The sequence below is a fragment of the Hemiscyllium ocellatum genome, chromosome 26, assembly GCF_020745735.1.
Source record: "Hemiscyllium ocellatum isolate sHemOce1 chromosome 26, sHemOce1.pat.X.cur, whole genome shotgun sequence".
Taxonomy (NCBI): domain Eukaryota; kingdom Metazoa; phylum Chordata; class Chondrichthyes; order Orectolobiformes; family Hemiscylliidae; genus Hemiscyllium; species Hemiscyllium ocellatum.
This window is the reverse complement of record NC_083426.1, coordinates 39430362-39452583: the sequence shown is the minus strand read 5'-3', so window position 1 is coordinate 39452583 and position 22222 is coordinate 39430362. Positions and strand designations below refer to the sequence as shown.

The window sequence follows — 22222 nt, the reverse complement described above, 5'->3', positions numbered from 1 at the left end:
TCCAAACAGCTTTTTTTGAATACTTATCTCAATATCTTTTAAATGCTGTAACTGTACTCTCATCTACCAGTTGCTCTGGAACTTCATTTCACACACTAACCACTGTGTCTAATAAAAAAAATTGCCCTTTGTCTGTTTTAAAAAAAAATTCTCCTTTCATCTTAATAATATGCTCCCTAGTCTTGAAAGCCCCCATCATAGGAAAATACACCTGGCATTCACCTTATCAATACCCTTTGTGATTTTATAAACTTCGACCTACTGCACTCCAGTAAAAGATGTTGGAGCCAAAGGGAGAGGTTGAATAGATTGGAGCTGTTTTCAGTGCTGTTTTGGAGGCTGAGGGGTAACCATGTAGAAGTTTATAAACTTATGAGGGGCATAGATAAGGCGAATAGTTAAATCTTTTTTTCCAGGGTAGAGGAGTCCAAAACTAGAGGGCATATGGTGAGCGGAGAAAAGATTTAAAAGGAACCTAAGAGGCAACTTATTCATGCAGAAGGTGGTGCAGGTAAGGGATAAGCTGCCAGAGGAAGTGGTGGAGACTAGTACAATTACATTTAAAAGGGATGGGTATATGAATAGGAAGGGTTTAGGAATATGTGGGCTAAATGCTGGCAAATGGAACTAAATTTGTTTAGGATATCTGGTAAGCATGGACATGTGGAACCAAAGGGTCTGTTTCCATGTTGTGCATCTGATTCTATCCAGCCTCTTCCCATAACTCAAACCCTCCAGTATGAGTAACATTCATGTCAATCTTCTCTACACCCTTTTCTAGTTTAATAACATCCATCCAATAACAGGACAACCAAAATTGCACACGATTAGTCCACAGTGGCCTCACCGATGTCTTGTACAGCCACAACAGAACGTCCTAACTCCTACTCAACGCTTTGACCAATGAAGGCAAGCGTGCTGAATGCCACCTTCATCACCCTGTCTAAATGTGACGTCACTTTCAATAAACTATATACCTGCACCCCTAGGTTTCTGTATTTGACATGTAGATCCTGTTCTGGTTTGTCTTATCAAAATGCAACACTTCATATTTATCTAAATTAAACTCCACCTGCCACTCCTTGGCCTAATGGCAAGCTGATCAAAATCTTGTTCTCTTGGGTAACCTTTTTTATTGTTCAGTATACCATCAATTTTGGTGTCATCCACAAACTTACTAACAATGCCTCCTAAATTCTCATACAAATTGTTTCTATAAATGACAAATAAGTAGACCCAGCACTGATCCTTGCAGCACACTACCCAGTCAAAGGCCTCTAGTCCAAACAACACCCCTCTATCACCACCTTGTCCTTTACTGTCAAGCCAATTTTGTATCCAGTTGGCTAGCTCTCCCTGGATTCCATGTGATCTAACGAGTCTACTCTGCAGAACCTTGTCAAAGGCCTTGCTAAATTCCATATAGACAACATTTACCGTTCTTCCTTCATTTATCATCTTGGTCACTTTTTTTTTAAAGGAAAGCTCAATCAAAATAATGAGACACATATTCCCATGCACAAAGCCATGTTGACTGTCCCTAATCGGACCTTGCCTTTCCAAATGCATGTAAATACTCTCTGTCTCTCTCTCTCTCTCTCTCTCCCCTCCAACAGTTACCCACCACTGATGCCAGGCTGACCAGTCTACACTTCCTTGGTTTTTCCTTGCAACCTTTCTTAAAGTCTTCCAGCACCTCACCTGTGGCCATCGATGATATAGATATCTCTGCTGGGGCTCTGCTGTTGCTTCCCCAGCTTCCCTTAATGTCCTTGGATACACCTGCTCAGGCCCTGGGGATTTATCTATTTTTGTGTTTTAAGATGTCCAGCATCACCTCTTCGGTAATGTGAACTCTTTTCAAGACTTCACGTTTATTTCTCCAAGTTCACTAGCTTTTATTTCTTTTCCCACAGTAAATACTGATGCAAAGTATTCTTTTAGTATCTCCTCCATCTCCTGTCATTCCACACGTGGATAGCCTCTTTGATCTTTAAGGTGCCCTATTCTCTCCCTAGTTACTCTCTTGCTCCTAATGTATTTGTAGAATCTGTTTGGATTCTTCTTAACCTTTATCTGGCAAAGCTATCCATGTTCCCTTTTTGCTGTCCCTCTGTGTACTCCCACTCCCTCTATACTCCTGAAAGAATTCATTCGATCCCAGCTGTCTGTACATGACATGTCTCCATCCTCTTCTTGACCGGATCCCCAACAGCTCTAGTTGCCAAGTGTTCCTACCTCCAATATTCTTGCCCTTCACACTTATAGAAACATACTGTCTTTGAACTCTTGTTATGTTACTGTTGAAAGCCTCCCATTTGTCAGTTATCCCTTTACCTGTGAGCAGTCTCACTCAATCAATTTTTGAAAGTGCCTGTATAATAGAGTTCTTCTGTTCTCCCTTCCAAAATGAACAATTTGACATTTTCCCACTTTATACTCTATTTGTGAACTTTTTGCCCACTTACTTGCCCTATCAATATTTCTAAACTTTTTGTATCCCTCTCACAACTTGCCTTTCCACTTGTTTTTGTGTTATCTGCAAAATTGGCTACAGTACATTCATTTCCTTCTTCTAAGTCATTTATATATATTGTAAACTGTTGCGATCCCAGCATTGATCCTTTGGAAACTCCACTGGCTTAAGGTTACCTACCTGGAACACAACTCCTTTATCCCCACATGCTGTTTCCTGCCCATTAGCCAGTTCTCTATTTATGTCAAGATACAATATCCAACACCATGGGTGTGCTTTTTTCTTGTGACTTAACCTTTTTGTAAGGTATCTTGTCAACCATGTTCTGGAAGTCTATATATGACATGTCTGCTGGATCCCCTCTTTCCATGCTTATTGAGACTTCCTCAAAAAGCTCTAACAAATTAGACAAGATTTCCCTTTTCATTAAATGGTGACTCTGCTTGAATCGATTTCAATTTTCTGAATGTGCTGCAACTACTTCCTTAATTGATTCCAACATTTTTCCAATAAAATATGTTAGGCTAATTGTCCCATAGTTAAACACATCTTGTCTCCCTCTCTTTTTGTATAAAGGTGTGGGATTGTTAGCTTTCAAATCTTCCCAGTACTTTTCCAGAGTCCAAGGAGTTTTGGAAAATTACAATCAATACATCCAATATTTCTGTTGCTACTTTTTTTTTAAAGGATGCAAGGCAGCATGAACAGGGGACTAATCTGCTTTTAACCCCATTAATTTTGTCTAATACTACTTGTAGTGGTGGTGATGGTACTTAATTCCTCCTTTGTATTCTTTAGTAATAATATGATGTTCAAAGTGCCTTTTACCATAAAGCGCTGATGTTCAAACTTTCTGCCATATCCTTGTTCCTCCCCACATTCAGTTTTGAAGGGGCCTGTGTTTACTTTGATCTCTCTGTTCTTGTATATATTTAAAGAAGCTCTTACTGTCAGTTTTTTTTATTATTTGCTAACTTGCCCTCTTAGTTTATTTTCTCTCTCTTTTTATTATCTTTTCAGTTCTCCTTTGGATTCTGAATTTATCCCAGTGTTTGGGTCTGTCTTTTGCTTCCTTTGTTTTGTCTTTCAACTTAAAACTCTCCTTAACTTCCTTGTTAAACTGGTTTATCCTGGTTTTAGAATCTTTCCCCTTTCCTGGCATATATTTTTGCTCAGAATCATGACTTATCTCCTTAAAAAGTGTCTTTTCTTTAATCCATCTACCCGGTCCACTTTAGTTAATGCTATTCTCATTTCATTGTAATTCCCTTTATTTAAGACAGTTGTTTCTGATCATGTTTCTCAACTGAAACTGAATATTAACTTCTTCAGGTTATGATCGCTACTTCCTATCCTTAGGTCATTTTTTATACCTATCTCATTACCCATTACGTAGACTGTTCCTTGGTTGGTTCGATGACACACTGCTGTGGAAACTGTCCCTCTGCATTTGTTGATTGTAGCTACCCCTTCTAACTTGATTAACCTATGTGCTTTGCTAACTCCTGGCATTAGTAAGCACTGTGTTACAACACTTGTCTGGATCAGATAGGAGTTGAATCAGGCCTTCTGGTCCAGAGGTAGGGACTCTACCACTGTATTAGAAGAGCCGTGCGAACCCCGTTCTCAGATAAAAAGTTTAATGGTCATCAACTCCTGTCAGTTGAGTCTGGAGTTGTTCTGTTAGATTCTTAAAGAATTTGTAGTTTTAACACTGACAGCATGTGATCAAATAACTTAACTGACCAGAACATAAACGTGAATCTTTCACTACATAGGTGGTCTCCATAAAAATTTAGAGTTGAACCACAATATGTGATTTATTTACTGCTTGAGCCACGAGCTGATTTCAAAGCTTTGACTTTGAGTTATAGAGTTATACAGCACAGAAACAAACCCTTCAGTCAACCAGTCATAGAGGTGTACAGCACGGAAACAGACCCGTCGCTCCAACTCATCCTTGCCGACCAGGTATTCTAACCTAACCTAGTCCCATTTGCCAGCACTTAGCCCATATCCCTCTAAACCCTTCTTATTCATATACCCATCCAAATGCCTTTTAAATGCTGTACCATTTCCTCCTCCATTTCCTCTGGCAGCTCATTCCATACACAGACCACCTCCTGTGTGAATGGTTGCCCCTTAAGTCCCTTTATATTTTTCCCCTCTCACTCTAAACCTGTGCTCTGTAGTTCTGGACTCCCCCCACCCTAAAAAAAAACCTGTATATTTATCCTATCCATAAGCCTCTATAAGGTCACCCTCAGCCTCTAATGCTCCAGGGAAAGCAGCCCCAGTCTATTCAGCCTCTCCCTATAGCTCAAATCATCCAACCCTGGCAACATCTTTGTAAATCTTTTCGAAACCCTTTCAAATTTCACAACATCTTTCCGATATGAAGGAGAGCAGAATTGCATGCAATATTCCAAAAGTGGCCTAACTAATGTCCTGTACAATTGCACATGACCTCCTAATTCCTATATCCAATGCTCCGACCAATAAAGGAAAGCATACCAAATGCCGCCCCCTTATCTGCCTGCAGCACTACTTTCAAGGAACTATGAACCTGCACTCCAAGGTCTGTTTGTTCAGTAACACTTCCCAGGTCCTTACTATTAAATGTATAATAGTATTTGCCTTTCCAAAATGCAGCATCTTTAATTTATATAACTCCATATGCCACTCTTTCAGCTCATTGGCTATCTGATCAAGATTCCATTGTACTTCCTCTGAGAAAACCTTCTTTGCTGTCCACTTCACCTCCGATTTTGGTGTCATCTGCAAGCTAACTAACTATACCTCCTATGTTTACATCCAAATCATTTATATAAATGGTGAAAAGTAGTGGACCCAGCACCATTCCTTATGGTACGCAACTGGTCACAGGCTGGTAGTCTGAAAAGCAGCCATCCCAAATTAAACTAGTGCCACCTGAGTGCTCTTGGCCCATATCCCTCCTATTCATATATTTATCCAAAGATCTCTTGAATGTTGCAATTGTACCCCCATCCGCCCCTTCCACAGGAAGTTTATTCCACACCTGACCCACCCTCTGTTTCAAAAAGATTTGCTGCCATTACTTTTTTTATATCTCTCTCCTTTCACCTTAAAAGTGTGCCCCCTAGTCTTCAAGTCACCCATCCTGCGGAAAAGACAACTACCATTAATTCTATCTGTAACCCTCATTATTTTATAAACTTCTATAAGGTCACCTCTCAACCTGTTACGTTCCAGTGAAGAAAGTCCAAGCCTTTCCTGATAAACCTTAAAAGTTATTTAATTGTTGCAGTGTATATTAGTTACAAACTGCTTGTTCAATATTTGTTTAAAAAATGCAATCTTGTTTTCTTAAATATTATTTTTCACTGATTTTGTAGATGAACTTTAGTTAATATTCTGATGTTAATCTGTGAAAGAGACAAGTGTATTTAATGTAAAGGTTTTCCAAGAAAGGTAATATGCAAAACAGTTGAAAACACAAGCCTCAAGCAATATAACTGCACTGAAATTTAGTGTGAGGGCAGCATAATAAAGCTGAGAGTTATATATATCGTGGGGGCAAACAGTGCATTAGGTTTGAATACTGATGTTAGATGTTAATTTTTGGAACAACATAATGTTGAATCTGGAATAGCAAACCTGTTGGAGGCGTCTTTGGTTCTGGTTGTAGTATATGTGGTGATATCCGTTACCACAGAGAATAACATCAGTATGTTTTCAGACTGGTGCGGTGCTACTAACAATAAATAGCTTTTGTAACTGGGTCAGGTTTACCTACCTATACAGACAAAGAGCAATTTTCCCAATTACGTTTCATACTAGTACTAACCCACCCCCGAACAATGGTCTGCAAACAGAACATTGAAATGTCATAACCGTTTCCTCTTAATGAGAAATTTTGCACAGTACTTTTCTATTTGTAGAAATGCATTTTCTTTCCCTTTTCCCCATCTTACTGGACCCTCTGGACTAGCAGAGTTGGTGGGGGAGACAATCAAAAAGATTCTTTCTTCTGCTCTCTATTCCCAAACCCTTATTAAACATTTTGAGAGTGAAAAGGAAGTCATACTGCACAGAAACAGACCCTCCGGTCCAACTGGTCCTTGCCTTGTTGGTTAGTTCCCTACAATTTGATAGCCTGGAAAATCACTGTTATGTGAAAATGCATGCTTGTGTCTAATACCAGATGTCTGACTAGGTTTGTAGAACTTTTAAGTGAAGTTTGTATTGTTTCAATTTGGGCATCTTGGTGTTTATGAGATCAATGATTAAAGCTTATGAGTCCGATAGGGAAAACTACCATCACCTGACTCCTGGCTGCCAAATTTTTAGTTTTAACTCTTAATTCCAATGCTATTCCGTGTTTGATTTTTCTAGACACCCTTCAGATAGGGCAACAAAAAATCCAAGGTGAATTTCAGTCCACATGAGAAGACCAAGAGTCAGCCACTCATCCCTCAGCGACACCATTAGCTGAGGTTTATGTTCACATTTAGTGAACTTGTTGCTTCAAAAGCTGTCGCAGTAAACCACCACTTAACACCATTTAAACATTACCTATGCCCCACCTTATTTAAATTGTATGCTGCCATCAAAGGCAATCAATTATGTGTAAAATACAGTCAGCATATGCCTTCTCACTTTTGATTTCTAGCCTGTATGTTTTAACTTCAAGTTTCAGAAAGTTGTCCTAAAATTCAAGCTCACAGTATTCTTTGGTTCTACCTTGTTTTCCAGATGTGGGAGGGGAAGAAAAGTGATAAGCTAGTAAAGATTATAAAGGAAGAAGGTGCAAAATACTCTATTCTTGAGCATGACATAGCAATCAGTCCTGATCCAAAAAAGTGCTGACAAATTGTTGTTTTTCTTCTTTTAATATAGATCGTCCTGGGCTAATGAGTGTAAAACAGATTGAAGAGATGCAAGATAGTATTCTTCAAGCTTTGAGCCTACATTTGCAAACCAACCATCCAGACTCTCAATACCTTTTCCCAAAGCTCCTCCAGAAAATGGCTGACTTACGGCAGCTAGTAACTGAGAATGCGCAACTTGTCCAGAAGATTAAGAAAACTGAAGCAGACACTTCATTGCATCCACTGCTACAGGAGATCTACAAAGACATGTATTGACAAACAGTCCGCATTCAGTATACAGCTTAATTTTGCAAACCTCTCTATCACCACCCCCCTCCTCAAGAACCAAAACCTAACATGGCTACATTGAATTCTCACCAAAATAAGTCTGTGCAACAGTACATAAAATATCTGTAACTATACACTCCTTTTAATCTTCTGTCCTTGAGTAGGCTGGCTGCAGCTATGTCAATTTGAAGTCAACAGAACTATAATGATTAAACCTGAAAATTGTAGGAATGCATATACATTTGCAACACTACTGACTTACTGCAATAAATAATTTTACAATTTGCAATCTTATAGTACTAAAACCTTCAATTAGTAAATGCAACCTTGATCATAAAGAAAATGTTGCTTAATTATCATGGTACTAAGCATGCTGAGCCCTATAGTACACTATACCTAAAGTATAGTCTCCTTTGCTGGTCTTAATTTTTTATATAATTAAAGGGTATGGAAATTTTATAAACTGCTGCAATGAATGTGGCTTATACTACATAACAATATGTGGTAGAAAGGATAATATTCCAAAAAGTATTTAATTAAGAACATGCATAAATTTACAGGGCTAGCCATTAACTCTTTCTGATGTGGCACTTTTGGAGTTGCAAGTTTACCACCTTTCAAAGAGTGTGTGAGAAACAGAGATTTTCCCCAAAAGTAAGAAGTCTTTATATAAATGCAATTCTTTCTTCATTGGAGAATTTAATTGAATTTTTTCAAGTCACTTCTTTCACATTGCTTATCAAATTCTTTGGAAGATGCATTCATAAGTTCCCTGTTGAGGATTAAAATGTCAGATTTGGGGGAATCTGAATCCTAAAGCTATCTGTAGTAGGCTTGGTGTCTTGGATTGTTTTGTAGAAACATTTCTTCCTTGCTGTGGTAAAATGCACACTGGTAGGTTTACTGGGATGAATGAAGGACCTTTAATGAAGCTTTCTATCTAATTCATTGAAGACTTCTGGGTGAAACAACAGCATTATAAAAGCGAGTAAAATATTACCATAAATGGAAGCCATTAAACTATTTTAATGTTTCTCTAATTAGTATTGAAGTCTCGGGTTGAGCAGATGTACCTTAATTGCCAAATCTGTGTTTTTTTTCTTTTCATTGTCAATTTGTATAACTTGGTTTTTAGGGTCTTGTGGCACAGTGATAGTGTCCCCACCTCTGGGTCAGAAGATCTGGGTTCAAGCCCAACCTCCACAGGAGGTGTGTTGTAACCTCTTCAAACAAATAGTTAAAAATATTTTACGCATTCATGGGGCATTCATATGCCTTGTCAGTTGTATTTTGTGTGCTGTCTGTGAACAGTACACAGAATGCAAATAATATTTATTCTCTCCTCTCATTTCTATGTAGTTGTTCTTAAGCTTTTTAAAAATGTTTTGCATATCTGTATTAACAATTTTGCCTAATCAGTCCTGAATTGCTAAAGGCAAGGAAATTTTAGAATTTTATTCTCCATAAGCCATTTTAAAAAAGGTTGTTCCAATAATTTGGTAGTACAAATGGAACAAGAATGATAGAGCAATAGGTTTCTGATTACCTGCCAGACCCCATCCTCAGCTACTGCACTGCTACTGATTCCTGTCAATACAAAATTATTATATTTATATAAAAGGATCATATTGGAAATACATAGCAGCCCATCAGCATTTGAAGAGAGACAAAAATGAAATAAATTCCAGTTATGGATCTTTTGAAATGTTATCTACTTTTCAGATCCAAGCATGCTTGCTTTGCATTTTTGGTTTTGTTTTAATATTTCTGGTATTTGCCATTTGTTACTAACAGCATAATACCAGATAAGTTCACACAGCCAAGCATCTCCAAATTATAGTTCATAGTAAATTTAATTCAGTGCAAATTTGATGCTAAGTACTGGATAGTCTATGCATCAGACATAAAGTAATGCAGGTAAAGCCATAAGTGGAAATTCTTCCTTACGTTCACACAATGTGCAGTATTACATTTTTACGATATTATTTTACGATTATATTTTACATTAATTTGTTAATTTGATTTAATGGTTACAACTTTAGAATTATTGCTGGCTCTCTTGAAGGGAACATGGAAAGGTTTCTGGTGTGTCCGGCTGGTGCTCTGAGTTGGGGATGCTTTCTGGAATTGGCTGTCAGTTCAGTTATTATGCAGCACAGACTGAACAGGAGCTGATTGATTTGACCAGTGGGCTGTTTTGCAGGACATAATGAAGACTGACACGGTTCTGGATCTTAAAACTGGGAAAGACATTTGCAGGGCACTTTGTAATATTGAGATGTGATTAAATCATGGAACCTAAATCCAGAAATGAGTTTTGCTGCTGTTTGTTTCAAATAGTTATGAATTTTGTTTATTTTGTTCTTAATTTTTATCTGTTTTCCTATTGATACTGTTTGATTGTTTTAAATGTTCTATTCCTTTGCAAATGGTCCCTTCTGATCTTTTCTCTAATATATTCCCTCTCTTCTGTGGATATATTTCCAAGAGTTTTAGGTGCTCTCCACTACTTTGTGCAATCAGCCCACTATTTTTATTTCATGCAAGTGTTGACTGCGGAGGTTTGACCAGAGAATACATCAAAGTTGAGGCCACAGTTCTACTAAATAAATGTCCATGTTACCCTCCAACAGTACTGGATGGATATCATAAGTGAGAAGTACCTTACTTCATCCCTCCAAATCCTGATGATGTTGAGGTCAATTTCCAATCCACTCCACTAGAGATTGCCGTGCTCTTCCTTTCAGGACAACAGCTTGCTATATATAAAAATAATTAAGTCGACAAAAGTGTACTGCTGTTCTTTTCAGGATCCAAATTTGACCATTTGAAGATTGAACGTAGTGTCTACAAGGCTAATCACCATGTAAAGTACAGAAATGTAAAAGTGTCCTTATGATGATTTCTGTTATATGGGATCAATGTCAATGAGGAGTAAAATAGGTAGGAGGAAGGAACAAGCAACTAATAACAGTATATTCTTAAACCACTGACCATGACATTTGCAGGGGACCTACATATGTAGTGTGCAGTAATGGATTTCTTTGATCAAGACAGGATTTTACTGCCAAATGCTATTTTCCATTTGACACTGGCCAGATATTATACAATTAGGTAGGAGCAAATTACTGCACATGCTAGAATCTGAACTGAAAACAAAAGCTGGAGATCACTGGGGTCAGGTAGCATCCATGAAGAGAGAGCATGGATGAAATCATCTGGACTTGAAATGTTAGCTTGCTTTCTCTCCATGGATGCTGCCTGACCTGCTGTGATCTCCAGCATTATATAACTGCTTACTTTACACAATTGATACCAATATATTGTTCACAGTAAATCATTGACGGTTTTACCACATAATTCATATTCCACACTAACCAATTCTGCAGGAGGATTCCAGGAAAATCTGAATGGAGATTCTCACCTTTAAAATAATTACTGTAATCAAAGCTGACACGTTTTTAAAAATATCTTTAGCTTAAGTGACATTCAGTTTTGTAAAGTCTCAAATTAATTAATTAACTTCATGATTTATTATTGACTAATACAAGCACTTAAACAAGGAAGAGTTGCTTGCCTATTCATGAGCTGAAGAATAATGTAAGGATTAGTGGTGTGTAGAAGTAAAGAAAGCTAATTGTTGAATAAACTATGACTGTTAATGTGACAGGTTTTCTCAAATCTTTACATGCAATTTCTCTGGCAAGAATTACATGCAATTAAATGCACATGAAAATTTGTAGTTTTCTTGTGATATACCTACGTATCTTTTAAAAATTGAAATGTTTAATGATCCATTCCAAACATAAAGTTCTGAAAGAAACCAGAGTGAATTATTCATTTAATTTTTATTTTACACTCCATTTTTGCACTGTGTGACGTCTTGTTAAGGAATCAAGCATATTTGCTGAAAATCACTTGTTGGCAATAAATTATTGATAGCAAGGTAGGAAAATGAGGAATATAAAAGAAAACAAAGTCTGAAACTGATTTATGCACTTTTTAACTTTGCTTCAGACTCTAATAATTTTGTTTGTGCAGAAGTGCCCTCTGGGTGCATTACCAACTATATTTGTCTTCGACTTGTCTGTTACATTCTCAAACTGAAAGAAATCTTCCACCAACTGTCTTTTTTTCACGTGTATTGAGCCAATGCAATGATTGCAAAAGGCATCTGGGAAAAGGATTTACATTTTTAGTCTAATAGACTCTAATACTAATTTAAATAAGTATCAGTTATATTAGTTTTTGAATTATATAGTTATAACCTTTTTAAATCAGTTTATTTGGTATTATTAAATATTCTGTCTGTGGAAGATGCAATAAATAAGCTTTATCATGTATGTTTTGCTAAACTAATGCATTTGTTTAGACTCTGCATTTAGTTAAATATTGTCTTTTTGTCATTTAAACAGAGTGCCTCTGTTTGGTTAATGTTGTTTTGTTAATAAGATTATTTACTTCCTTTACTTTTGTACTATAGGCTATGCACTACCTGGTCATTGTGGTTCTAACATTGTGCTGTTTACACTGATAGTATTTTTGTACTAAAAGAGCTTCTTAAAAACTCTGGTGTAAGATGTTTTTATATTGGATTCCAGAATGTTTAAAAAACTGTTAATTATCAAAATAGCTCTTTCCTAGTGAACGATGGAAGCTGAGCTAGAATCACATTTACAGTTTACACAGATATTGTCTACAACTGTTCCATCTTACTCATAGAAGAACATTATCAGAGATGAGGGGATCAAGCCATTTCCATTCAAAATAGAAATAAGCCTGAACAAGTGTCGCCTCTTTCAACCTTTTTTTTTGCATCAGGGGTTTTCTGGTGTAGTCACTTTACACTATTTGCTGGCTATGTCTGTTACGAAATACTAGAAAACAGGAATATATATTTTAGCCATGATGTTGAAAATGCATCACTTGTGATCGACGTATAATTTAGCTTTTCCATGTCAACTGTGGAGTGTCAGATGCAGGTGTACATATGACAGTTGCACAATTTAAACAATTGGATTTTCATCTCTCAGTGGAAGACAAAGCTTTGTAATCACTTCTTTTATGGTTTTATTTTAATTGGAGTACTCACTGTGACACATTCTTCTTGTCTGATGGACAGGTAATTGTACATTTGCACTTTTCCCTGGTTTTAAATCTACATGGACATGTGAATAAATGGGTGATAACTTCAATATAGTACCTACAGGAAACAGACACGAGTATCTACTCAGGGCTTTAAAGCACTGTGCCATTATTTGGGATTATTTCAATACTATAATTTCATTTGGTTATTTTGTTATGCAGGCAAGGCTTCCTTCGTTTACGTAGTTACTGTGACAATATCAGTTGCAAGGTATGTCTGTATTCTATGTTCAGGGGTTAGGCACTAATTTAATTGTTGTTACCTCCATCGGAAAAGGTTTCATTATGGTCAAAGTAAACAAATGAGGTTTGGTGCCTAAACATGGACGGTGCTTTATTCATCCATTCATGTTCTAATAATACTGATGTTTCAAAGTAGATAGGGACAACATTTTTATGTCCCATCTCAGGATAGTAAAATATTTTGATACTGTATGTAGCTTGTGCATTATATATATATCCTAAGAAGCATGCAATAAATTTCAAAGTAAAAGCTGGAGAAAAATTAAATGAGAAAATTGCATTATGTTAAAACATGGTATTTTGTATTCATGGTATTCAAATATTCAATGGCAAATGTTACTTAAAATTGCTGTTATTTCCAGATGTGATGCCTTTTGCTGAAATTCGGCAGATATCAACAAGTTGGAGGCAATACTCCAAAATGTTGTTGGATTTCCCATGAAAAATACCTTTCAGCGGTATTAAACAATTCACCAAATATTTTTTCACTTAAAAATTGTACCTTTTTAGATTGCGATTTCACTGAAAATTAAATTTTTGAAGTGAACATCACCCATTATAAATGGTACTTCTGTTTTAATTAGGTCAATAATAAATTTAGAAGCACATGGATAATACAAGATGGTTTTCTGTAATATGTGAAGACAATAAATGACACTGTGACTTGTGGTTAAGTTGGACTCTCTCGTTCTGTACCTAATGTTAAACATCATTTTTGAAGCTTTTTACCTCGAGACCAGGCAATTGAAATAAAAAAAGAATTTTAAAAGTTTAACTTTTCTGTTGCTTAACTGGTGCAAGTCTTTTTGCCTGGAAAGAGTAATCTCTAAAACTTGAGTTTTCATTTAAGCAATTCTGATTCATTGTGCCACTGTGCAGGTAAGAAATTCAAATCAAAGAGTAGACTTACTGCTGGTTTAATAGTGTGTAGACATGCCATCAAAGTAGATGGCGTACTGCATAGATTAAATCCCACAGCGACTCCTCGCCACAGATTTCTATCAATTAGTTGCCAACAGAGAATGCGCTCATAATCAAATACTCTTCATCATTCGTTTTGCTGTCTTGTACACTTTCAATATCAGCAATATTTCTTGGTTCTACAGCAACCACAGCTGTGCACTAAATGGAGTTGCAATAATGATTTACAAAGTGGCAGTTACCTCACTTCTTGATCAGTATTGACTTGTCAGTTACAACATCTGACTTTGCTTTGCTCAATCACTGAGCAGTGTTACGATATTTTCAACTTATTGTAAATCAGGAGCCACAGATGTTTTTCCTATTATATTATATAGAATGTGCACCATTGAAACAAGTCTATACTAATGTGATGATCCACATGAGTCCTGACCATTTATTTAACCCTGTCTCCCACCATACATTTTATAGTTTTCATCTGTCTTATGCTTATCTAACTTTGCCTCTAAATTATCTGCACTAATTGTTTCAAGTACTTCATGTGGTAACAAGTTCCATATGCTAATTTATTTGGTAAATCGGTGTCTCCAAATTCTGTAGTTGGTTCTGACTTAAAGGTAAGCAAACATTAAAATTCAAGCAGCAATATTGTAAAGGCAGATTTATAAGTAATTGCCTAACCTGCATTATTCCAACATGTCTTGAAGAAGCAATGGGACTTTTCAATAAACTTCAAAGACAAGTTGTGAGCCAAAAGGAACTTATTCACATGAGGACATAGGCATTGTGAATTGACTTCATGATTGTTAACCAAGAAAGCTAAAGTAAATAGTCCACAATGCACATGGTTGTTGAACTGAAGTGGCCAAACCATTAGCAGATTATGTTGCTTTTGGATAAGGTCCCACATTGCTTAGAAATGTTAATATCCAAACTTACCGGAGTAGCACATCACCAAACTGTTACATCACTGACGAATCCAGATTTTTTTCCCATTTAAACACCGTTGTGTGACAATAAACATAAGTAGAATTCTGGTGTGTGAACCTGTTGTTAATTGACTCCAAATGGAGAGATCATTGGTATAATCAAAGCAAGTTGGCTTACGTTAACCCATTGTTACAGGTATGTGTTTACAGGGAGATTTTGGTCCTGAAATGTTAGGTGTGATTTAAATAGATGTTTTATATAAATTTTTAAAGAGTTTGGATCTTGAACTTGTGGGATGTGGATTTTGGTCTGTTTTTGATTAACTTGTCAGATTTTTTTGGATCTAGGATTTTCTTTAAACCAGTATGAAACAGAAGGGGCTCCTGGGAAGACTTTACCAGTGGACAGAGTAAACATTGGAAAGCATTAGCTTGCTTGCAGGTTGAAGGATTGGGAATTTGTTTTTAGGGGAAAACTCATAACCTGAAAGGTTTTTGTTAGCAGCTGTCAGAAGGCCTAGTTGGAGTTAGATATAAATAAACAATCTCTCTCCCCTCCAAAATAAAAGATAATTTAAAACAGTAAGGAAATAGATACCTCAATGTAAAGGTTTTAATTGAAAGCTCCAAATTACAAAAATTTTTGTCGAACACCGCAGAAGTTATTCAAAGCTAAGAACATTTGAACCAAGTTGCGTGACTAAACAAGAGGCCACAAAACACTCAAGATTGGGAATTGAAAGAAGCAGATGAAACCCATAGATATGATGGAGATGGCAGTAATATAACATCACATTGGGTTTAAAAGGATTGTACTTTATTGTGCATTTTGAAATATTGTGTGTTGGTAAATAGATGGGTTTATTATTTTTTATCTTGATTTTCTTTTGTGCACTAAACTTCTATTTTATTGTTAAAACCAAATCTGCAGCATTGTATTTCAGAGAAAGACTACTTTGTTAGTTCATAATTGTATTTTTAAAAAACTATCAAGTCATATTTCAATCTGGGATCTTGTCCATAACAACACCTTACAAGGAAATTGTAGGCAGATTAGCTTAGCCATGAGATGTGAACATGCTCTTTTGAGCTATTGTGAATGACTTTGAAAATTCAGGAGTTAAGGGGAATAGAGTATGTGGGTATTGTTTGAACTTAAGGGAAGAAATAGTGCATTGTCATCTTTAGGTTATCCATGTAACAGTGTCTCTAAGACCCTGCAGACTTCTCAATTAGTGTACACAATGTTGATTTACCCAGGCACCTTAACATGTATCAGGAAAGGACTACACGGCATGAATCTGCAGTCAGTGAACTAGGTCGCAACTTTGATTGAAGACAACAAAGGTTAAGAGCTAAGTACACTTTTAACAACTCTATTTCTAACGATCTGATTCTTTAGAAACATAAAATACTTGTAATTTTTGCTCGTCTGTTGAATCGTTTGGGCAAAAGTGAGGACTGCAGATGCTGGAGATTAGAGTTGAGAGTGTGGTGCTGGAAAAGCAAAGCAGGTCAGGCAGCATCTGAGGAGCAGGAGAGTTGACATTCGGGCAAAAGCATTTCATCACGAATGAGGGCTTATTTCTGATGAAAGGCTTTTTCCCAAAATGTCAACTCTCTAATTCCTCAGATGCTGCCTGACCTGCTGTCGAATTGCTCAGTGTAGAGTCGCAGGTAGACAGGATCGTGAAAAAGGCATTTGGTATGCTTTCCTTTACTGGTCAGAGCATTGACTACAGGAGTTAGGAGGTCATGTTGCGGCTGTACAGGACATTGGTTAGGCCACTTTTGGAATATTGTGTGCAATTCTGGTCTCCTTCCTCTCGGAAGGATGTTGTGAAACTTGAAAGAGTTCAAAAAGATTTATAAGGATGTTGCCAGGTTTGGAGGATTTGAGTAAAGGCGAGAGGCTGAATAGCTTGGGCTGTTTTTCCTGGAGGAGTGGAGACTGAGGGTGACCTTTATAGAGGTTTATAAATGCATGAGGGTCATGGATAGGATAAATAGACTGTCTTTTCCCTGGAGTGGGAAAGTCCAGAACTAGAGGGCATAGGTATAGGGTGAGAGTGGAAAGATATAAAAAAAACCTAACGGGCAACATTTTCACATACATGGTGGTGTGTGTATGGAATGAGCTGCCAGAGGAAGTAGTGAAGGCTGGAATAATTACAGCATTTAAATGGCACCTGAATGGGTATATGAGTAGGAAAGGTTTAAAGGGATATGGGCCAAGTGCTGGCAAATGGGATTAAATTAGGTTAGGATATCTGGTCAGCATGGACCAGTTGGACCGGAGGGTCTGTTTCTGTGCTGTACATCTCTGTTGGAGGGCAAGCTGCTCTGATCACTGCTGTACCCTGTTGTGCCTCTCTGTAGGCTGGAGAGTGGGAGTACCCTGAGTCCGGCGGTTTGGGTTCTTATACCCTCCTGGCTACTTTCTGGAACTTACCTCTGGTCAAGTTCATGGAATCAAATTAATTGGCTTTTTCCTTTTGAGGTGCAGCTTAACAGTGACCCTTTTCATGTGTCTGCTCTTAAGCCTGGAAAAAGTGAGGACTGCAGGTGCTGGAGATCAGAGCTGAAAATGTGTTGCTGGAAAAGCGCAGCAGGTCAGGCAGCATCCAAGGAGCAGGAGAATCGACGTTTCAGGCATGAGCCCTTCTTCAGGAATCATTCCTGACGAATGGCTCATGCCCAAAATTTCGATTCTCCTTGGATGCTGCCTGACCTGCTGCGCTTTTCCAGCAACACATTTTCAGCTCTTAAACTTGGGAGTCTGGTTTCATCCCAGAATATACACCTGGTCTTTTGTTTTACTGAAGCATGTCTGCCCCATGCAACTAATTTTTTTTTGTCAGGAAGGGTTTTGAGCAGTCACGGGCTTTTACACATGATACCATCAACAATTAACAGAAAAATTGAGAACCTTGACCACTTTATTTAGATGTATTCAGGTCACATACACATACAGGTTTACTTTCTGCAATTCCCTTTTGGATTCATCTGTGATGGTCTTATATTTATGGCTTTTGTTCTGGACTTGACTGAAAGCAAACAACTCTTTAGGTGTTGTATCAAACTCATTTGTAATCTCAAAGATCTTTAACAGGTCATACCTCAGGCTTTTATATAAACAAAAGATCCCCAGTATGTTTAATCTTTGTTGATCGGTGCGATCTTTCAGTTCTGATATTAGTTGATTAACTTTTTGCACTTTCTCCAGTGTGTCTGAATCAGCTTGATAACATGGAGGCTAGTTCTGTTCAAAATACTGAGTGGTCCAAAGAAGATCAAAAGGCACAGGATTTATGGCACAAGATCATAATGTCATGCAACTTATACAATATATTGAACAAACTTAGATTGCTGTTAAATCTTTCATCTTTTAGAATTGGTTGGAAGTTTTGATTTATTAATATGTAAGTCCCAGAACTTTCAAGATTTATGTATGAATGAATTGAAACCTGCAACCTATTCTAAAAGATGAAAGACTTAACAGCAATCAAGGTTTGTTCAATGTATTGTATCAGTTGCATGACACTATAATATTGTGCTATAAATTCTGTGTCTTATGATCCTGTCCCACTAGCTACCTGATAAAGGAGCAGTGCTCCAAAAGCTAGTACTTCCAAATAAACCTATTGGAATATAACTTGGTGTTGTGTGATTTTTAACTTTGTCCACCCCAGTCCAACACTGGCTCCTCCTCACCATGGTCAGAATAGATGTTATTTTTGAGAGAGACCTGATCAGAATCTCTCTAAAATATGGAGTTCCATGATTTGGTTTTAAAAAAAAAGGAGCTGGAGGTAAAATCTGCTTGAGATTGCCACCGTTCAGAAATTCTGACCTGGCTGTCACCATTCTCTTCATGATATTCAAACTTTCCAGCAGTAATGTGAGAAGACCTTTTGAAGCACAGAGAATTCTCATATTTTAAGAGGACTATTTAGTAACCTCAATGCCCCTACAATACCATCACTAGTACTTAAAACCTTGCCAACTCTGTTGAAAGATAATCAAATCTATCCAGAAAATCTATTATTATTTTAGGTGCAGTTCCTTTCTCAGAGTGATTGGTTTTTTTTCTCTCTATTCTTGTTTCACATTTCTGGTGACTGAATTTAGAAGGTGCACTGTAGTAATTCACCAAGGCTCCTTAAACAGCACTTTCCAAACCCACGACTGCAACCATCCAGCTGGATGAGGGCATGGAAACACTGTCACCTACAAGCTACCACCTAAGAGACACACACCCTTGGAAATGTATTGTTGTTCCTTCAGTGTCATTGGTCAAAATTTGAAACTCCCTCTTTGATGGCATTGTGGATGTACTTACACCAAATACCCTGCAGTGGGTCAATAAAACAGCTCATCACCACCTGATCAAGGGCAAACAGGGATGGGTAATGAATGCTGGCTCAGTTGGTGACATCCAAATCATATGAGTGAATTTTAAAAAAGCTCGTGACTTTTTGACATCTTAATTGAAATGAGTGACTGAACCTGTTAAAATTGTGAAGGAAATAATTGGGTGACATGAAACTAAAATACCGCAGAAGCTGGCATTCTGAAATGAAGACAGAAAATGCTGAAGCAGCTCAGTAAGTCCAATACAATCTCTAGAGATCACCTCTCCAATTCAATGCTACTCGTTTGGATAAAAGGAAAATACTGTGGATACTGGAAATCTGAAATAAAAACAAAATACTTGTTAAACTCAGCAGGTCTGGTGGCATCTGTAGAATGAGAAACAGAGTTTTATACTTTGCATCTGATATGTCTTCTGTACAACTGAAAGAAGTTTGAAAATAGATATGAAACAGCAAGTGAAACAGAGTGCAAAAGTGCCTAGAGGGAAAGACAAGGGGAGCGTTGATGATGGTTAAGGAGATGTGTGAGAAAAATAAAATAGGTTCACTAGGCTGAGAGCAAAGTAAACAAGGCACAAGCCAGTGTGAGAGAGTGGGAGGGGATGAAAAATGTAAGAGAATTTGAGGAAACTGTGGTCATGGTCGGTGGATCTCAATATTGAGACTTGGAAGTTGTAAAATGCCCAAGGGAAAATGAGGTATTGTTCTTTCAGTTTGTGTTGTGCTTCTTTGGAACATTGTAGTAGGTTCAGGATGGAAATGCAAGCATAACAGCATGGTGGATAATAAACAGGACTACAGTATTGTCAGATACAGTTCAAGTACTGTACAGATTATTTATTGCAAAAGTGTACTTTATTTTCAAAAACCTTTATGCACATAGCTAAGAAAGTAGTTCTGTAAGCCTTTGTATATACAGAACAAACAAACATTGAAATTTGATGTTCCCTGCAGTTGCAAAAACCAAAGGCACTCCTACTCATGCAGCACATTAATTTATACACATTTGAGCCAAAGAGAGGGTCTGATTAACTGAATGGACACTTTTTACACTTTGGCAGAAGGATCTTAGATAGTGGTCTTTTCCCACCATGCCCTGGCGGCACCAACCACAAGCTTTAATGCATCTCTCAGCGCATACTCCTTGACTTGGAATGTGCCAGTCTGCAACACTTAGTCCAGGTCAACTCTTTGCATTAAAGGACAAGTTTTAGGCAGATGAAAGAGCATTTTTCACAAAGTTGATGGTCCTCCAGGTGCATTTGATGTTTGCCTCGGTGTGCATCCTGGGCAACAGAGCGCAGAGTCCTGCATCATACACTTGCTTGGGATAAATTGTGACCAAATCCACTGCATCTTTGCACAGGCACCTTCCATAAGGAGATGTATGACAGTCAATAGAGAGGGAGCAGTGCACTCATCTGCCCAGTCTCTACCTTACCTTTGCAATACATTCATCCCAAATTTTGGCACAGGCCCAGCTCCTCTGACCTAGACACCCAGCAACTTCAGAATTGAAGATGGTGGTGCTGGAAAAGCACAGCTGGTCAGGCAGCATCCGAGGACTGGGAGAATTGATGTTTCAAGCATAAGCCCTTCATCAGGAACATTTCACCCAGCAACTTCAGATGATTTGTCCAGATTGTATCAGGTATAAAGCATCAGTTCCCTTACTGCAGTCCGTATAGATCACATCTACCGCTCTGCCCTCATCAATCCTCTTTGAGTTTTTTGAAGAAGAAACAATCAAGTTTGTGTGACATGATTTTTAACACACAAAGCCATGTTGACTATCCCTAATCAGCCCTTGCCTTTTGAAATACATGTACATCCTGTCCCTCAGCATTCCCTCTAACAACTTGTCCACTACTGTCGTCAGGCTCACTGGTCTATAGTTCCCTGGCTTGTCCTTACTGCCCTCCTCAGAGAGTGGCACACGTTAGCCAACCTCCAGTCTTCAGGCTCTGAGCAAAAAACGGGATGTCATCCATGTACAGGAAGGCTTTGACCTACAGGCCTCCACTGCTTGGAATAGTCACTGCTCTCAGGCTCACATCCTTCCTGATGGACTCTGCAAAAGGCACTATACAGCACAGAGACAAGGCAGGAGAATGCCCTGCCTGACTCCAAATCTGATCAGGAAGCTTTCTGATTCCCACCCATGTCGGTTTGGAGCAGTGGAAGCCTATCCAGATACAGTATTCTGCCAAATACAGGGCAAGTACAGAATAGATACAGTACAGTATATTGCCAAACACAGCAGGTACAGCCTATCGTACTGCCAGATCCAGTTTAATGCCCGATACAGCTCAGTAAACAGAGCAATGATGCCAGACCTGCCTAATTGCTTCAGCGCTCTATTCTCTCCGTTTTTCCTGAATTGGCGCCCTCTCTCTTTCTGATTGGTGGATTATGTGGATGGGGGGCGGGAGGGAAAGGCGAGTCCGGGTCAATGATTGGTTAACGGCGGAAGCGGGGCGGGTCCCGATCCGGAGCCGTTGATAAAAGGGGCCCCCCACGCGGGGGGTGGGGGAGGGAGCTAACCGGGACCAGGAGCCTCCGGTAGCGGGATGGCGGAAGCTGGGGCGGGCAGCGCTCCGCGTCGGAGGCGGATTCTGTGCAGGTGAGGGGCGGCTAAAGCTCTGAACCCACGGCACACCTCTCCCTCCCGCCCATTGTGGGGGAGCGCGCGCGAGAGTGAGAGCGAAAACACTGAGGGGAATTCCGTTGGTGCCCAAGTGACGGTTGGTGCGCGCGATGGCCGCGCGGCGCTGGCATTCGGCTGAAACCCCCCCTCCCCCTCCCCCTGTGGGAGGGCGGCTGTGGACAATACTCGGCCTTTTATCCACGGGCCCGCGGGAATCGGCGTCGTCCACCGTAATCTGAGTAAACTTGAGTCTCCTCGTGGTTCTGGTCAGCCCTCCGCGTCCATCGGCTGCTTCGTTAGTTCTCTCTGACTGTGTTGTCCAGCGCGGTGTTGTGGTGCCAGGG

At 38.6% G+C, this 22222-nt stretch overlaps 2 protein-coding genes across 3 annotated transcripts in view; both read left to right on the top strand.

The window, feature by feature from the left end:
* LOC132828423 (peroxisome proliferator-activated receptor delta-like) overlaps positions 1-11399 on the top strand; it is a 92267-nt gene extending 80868 nt beyond the window's left edge. The window contains exon 7 of the mRNA XM_060845525.1: positions 7358-11399. Within this exon, the coding sequence (XP_060701508.1) occupies positions 7358-7605 (248 nt within the window). The 3' untranslated portion in view covers positions 7606-11399. The remainder of the gene's footprint in view (positions 1-7357) is intronic.
* Positions 11400-21728: 10329 nt separating this feature from the next.
* Positions 21729-22222, top strand: part of mkrn4 (makorin, ring finger protein, 4) — a 34441-nt gene continuing 33947 nt past the window's right edge. The window contains exon 1 of one of the 2 annotated variants that reach the window (XM_060845165.1): positions 21729-21854. In XM_060845165.1, coding sequence (XP_060701148.1) covers positions 21802-21854 — 53 coding nt within the window. In that variant the 5' untranslated portion in view covers positions 21729-21801. Of the gene's footprint in view, positions 21855-21900; positions 21976-22222 lie in introns of those variants that run through there. The other variant, XM_060845166.1, reaches the window with a different exon arrangement.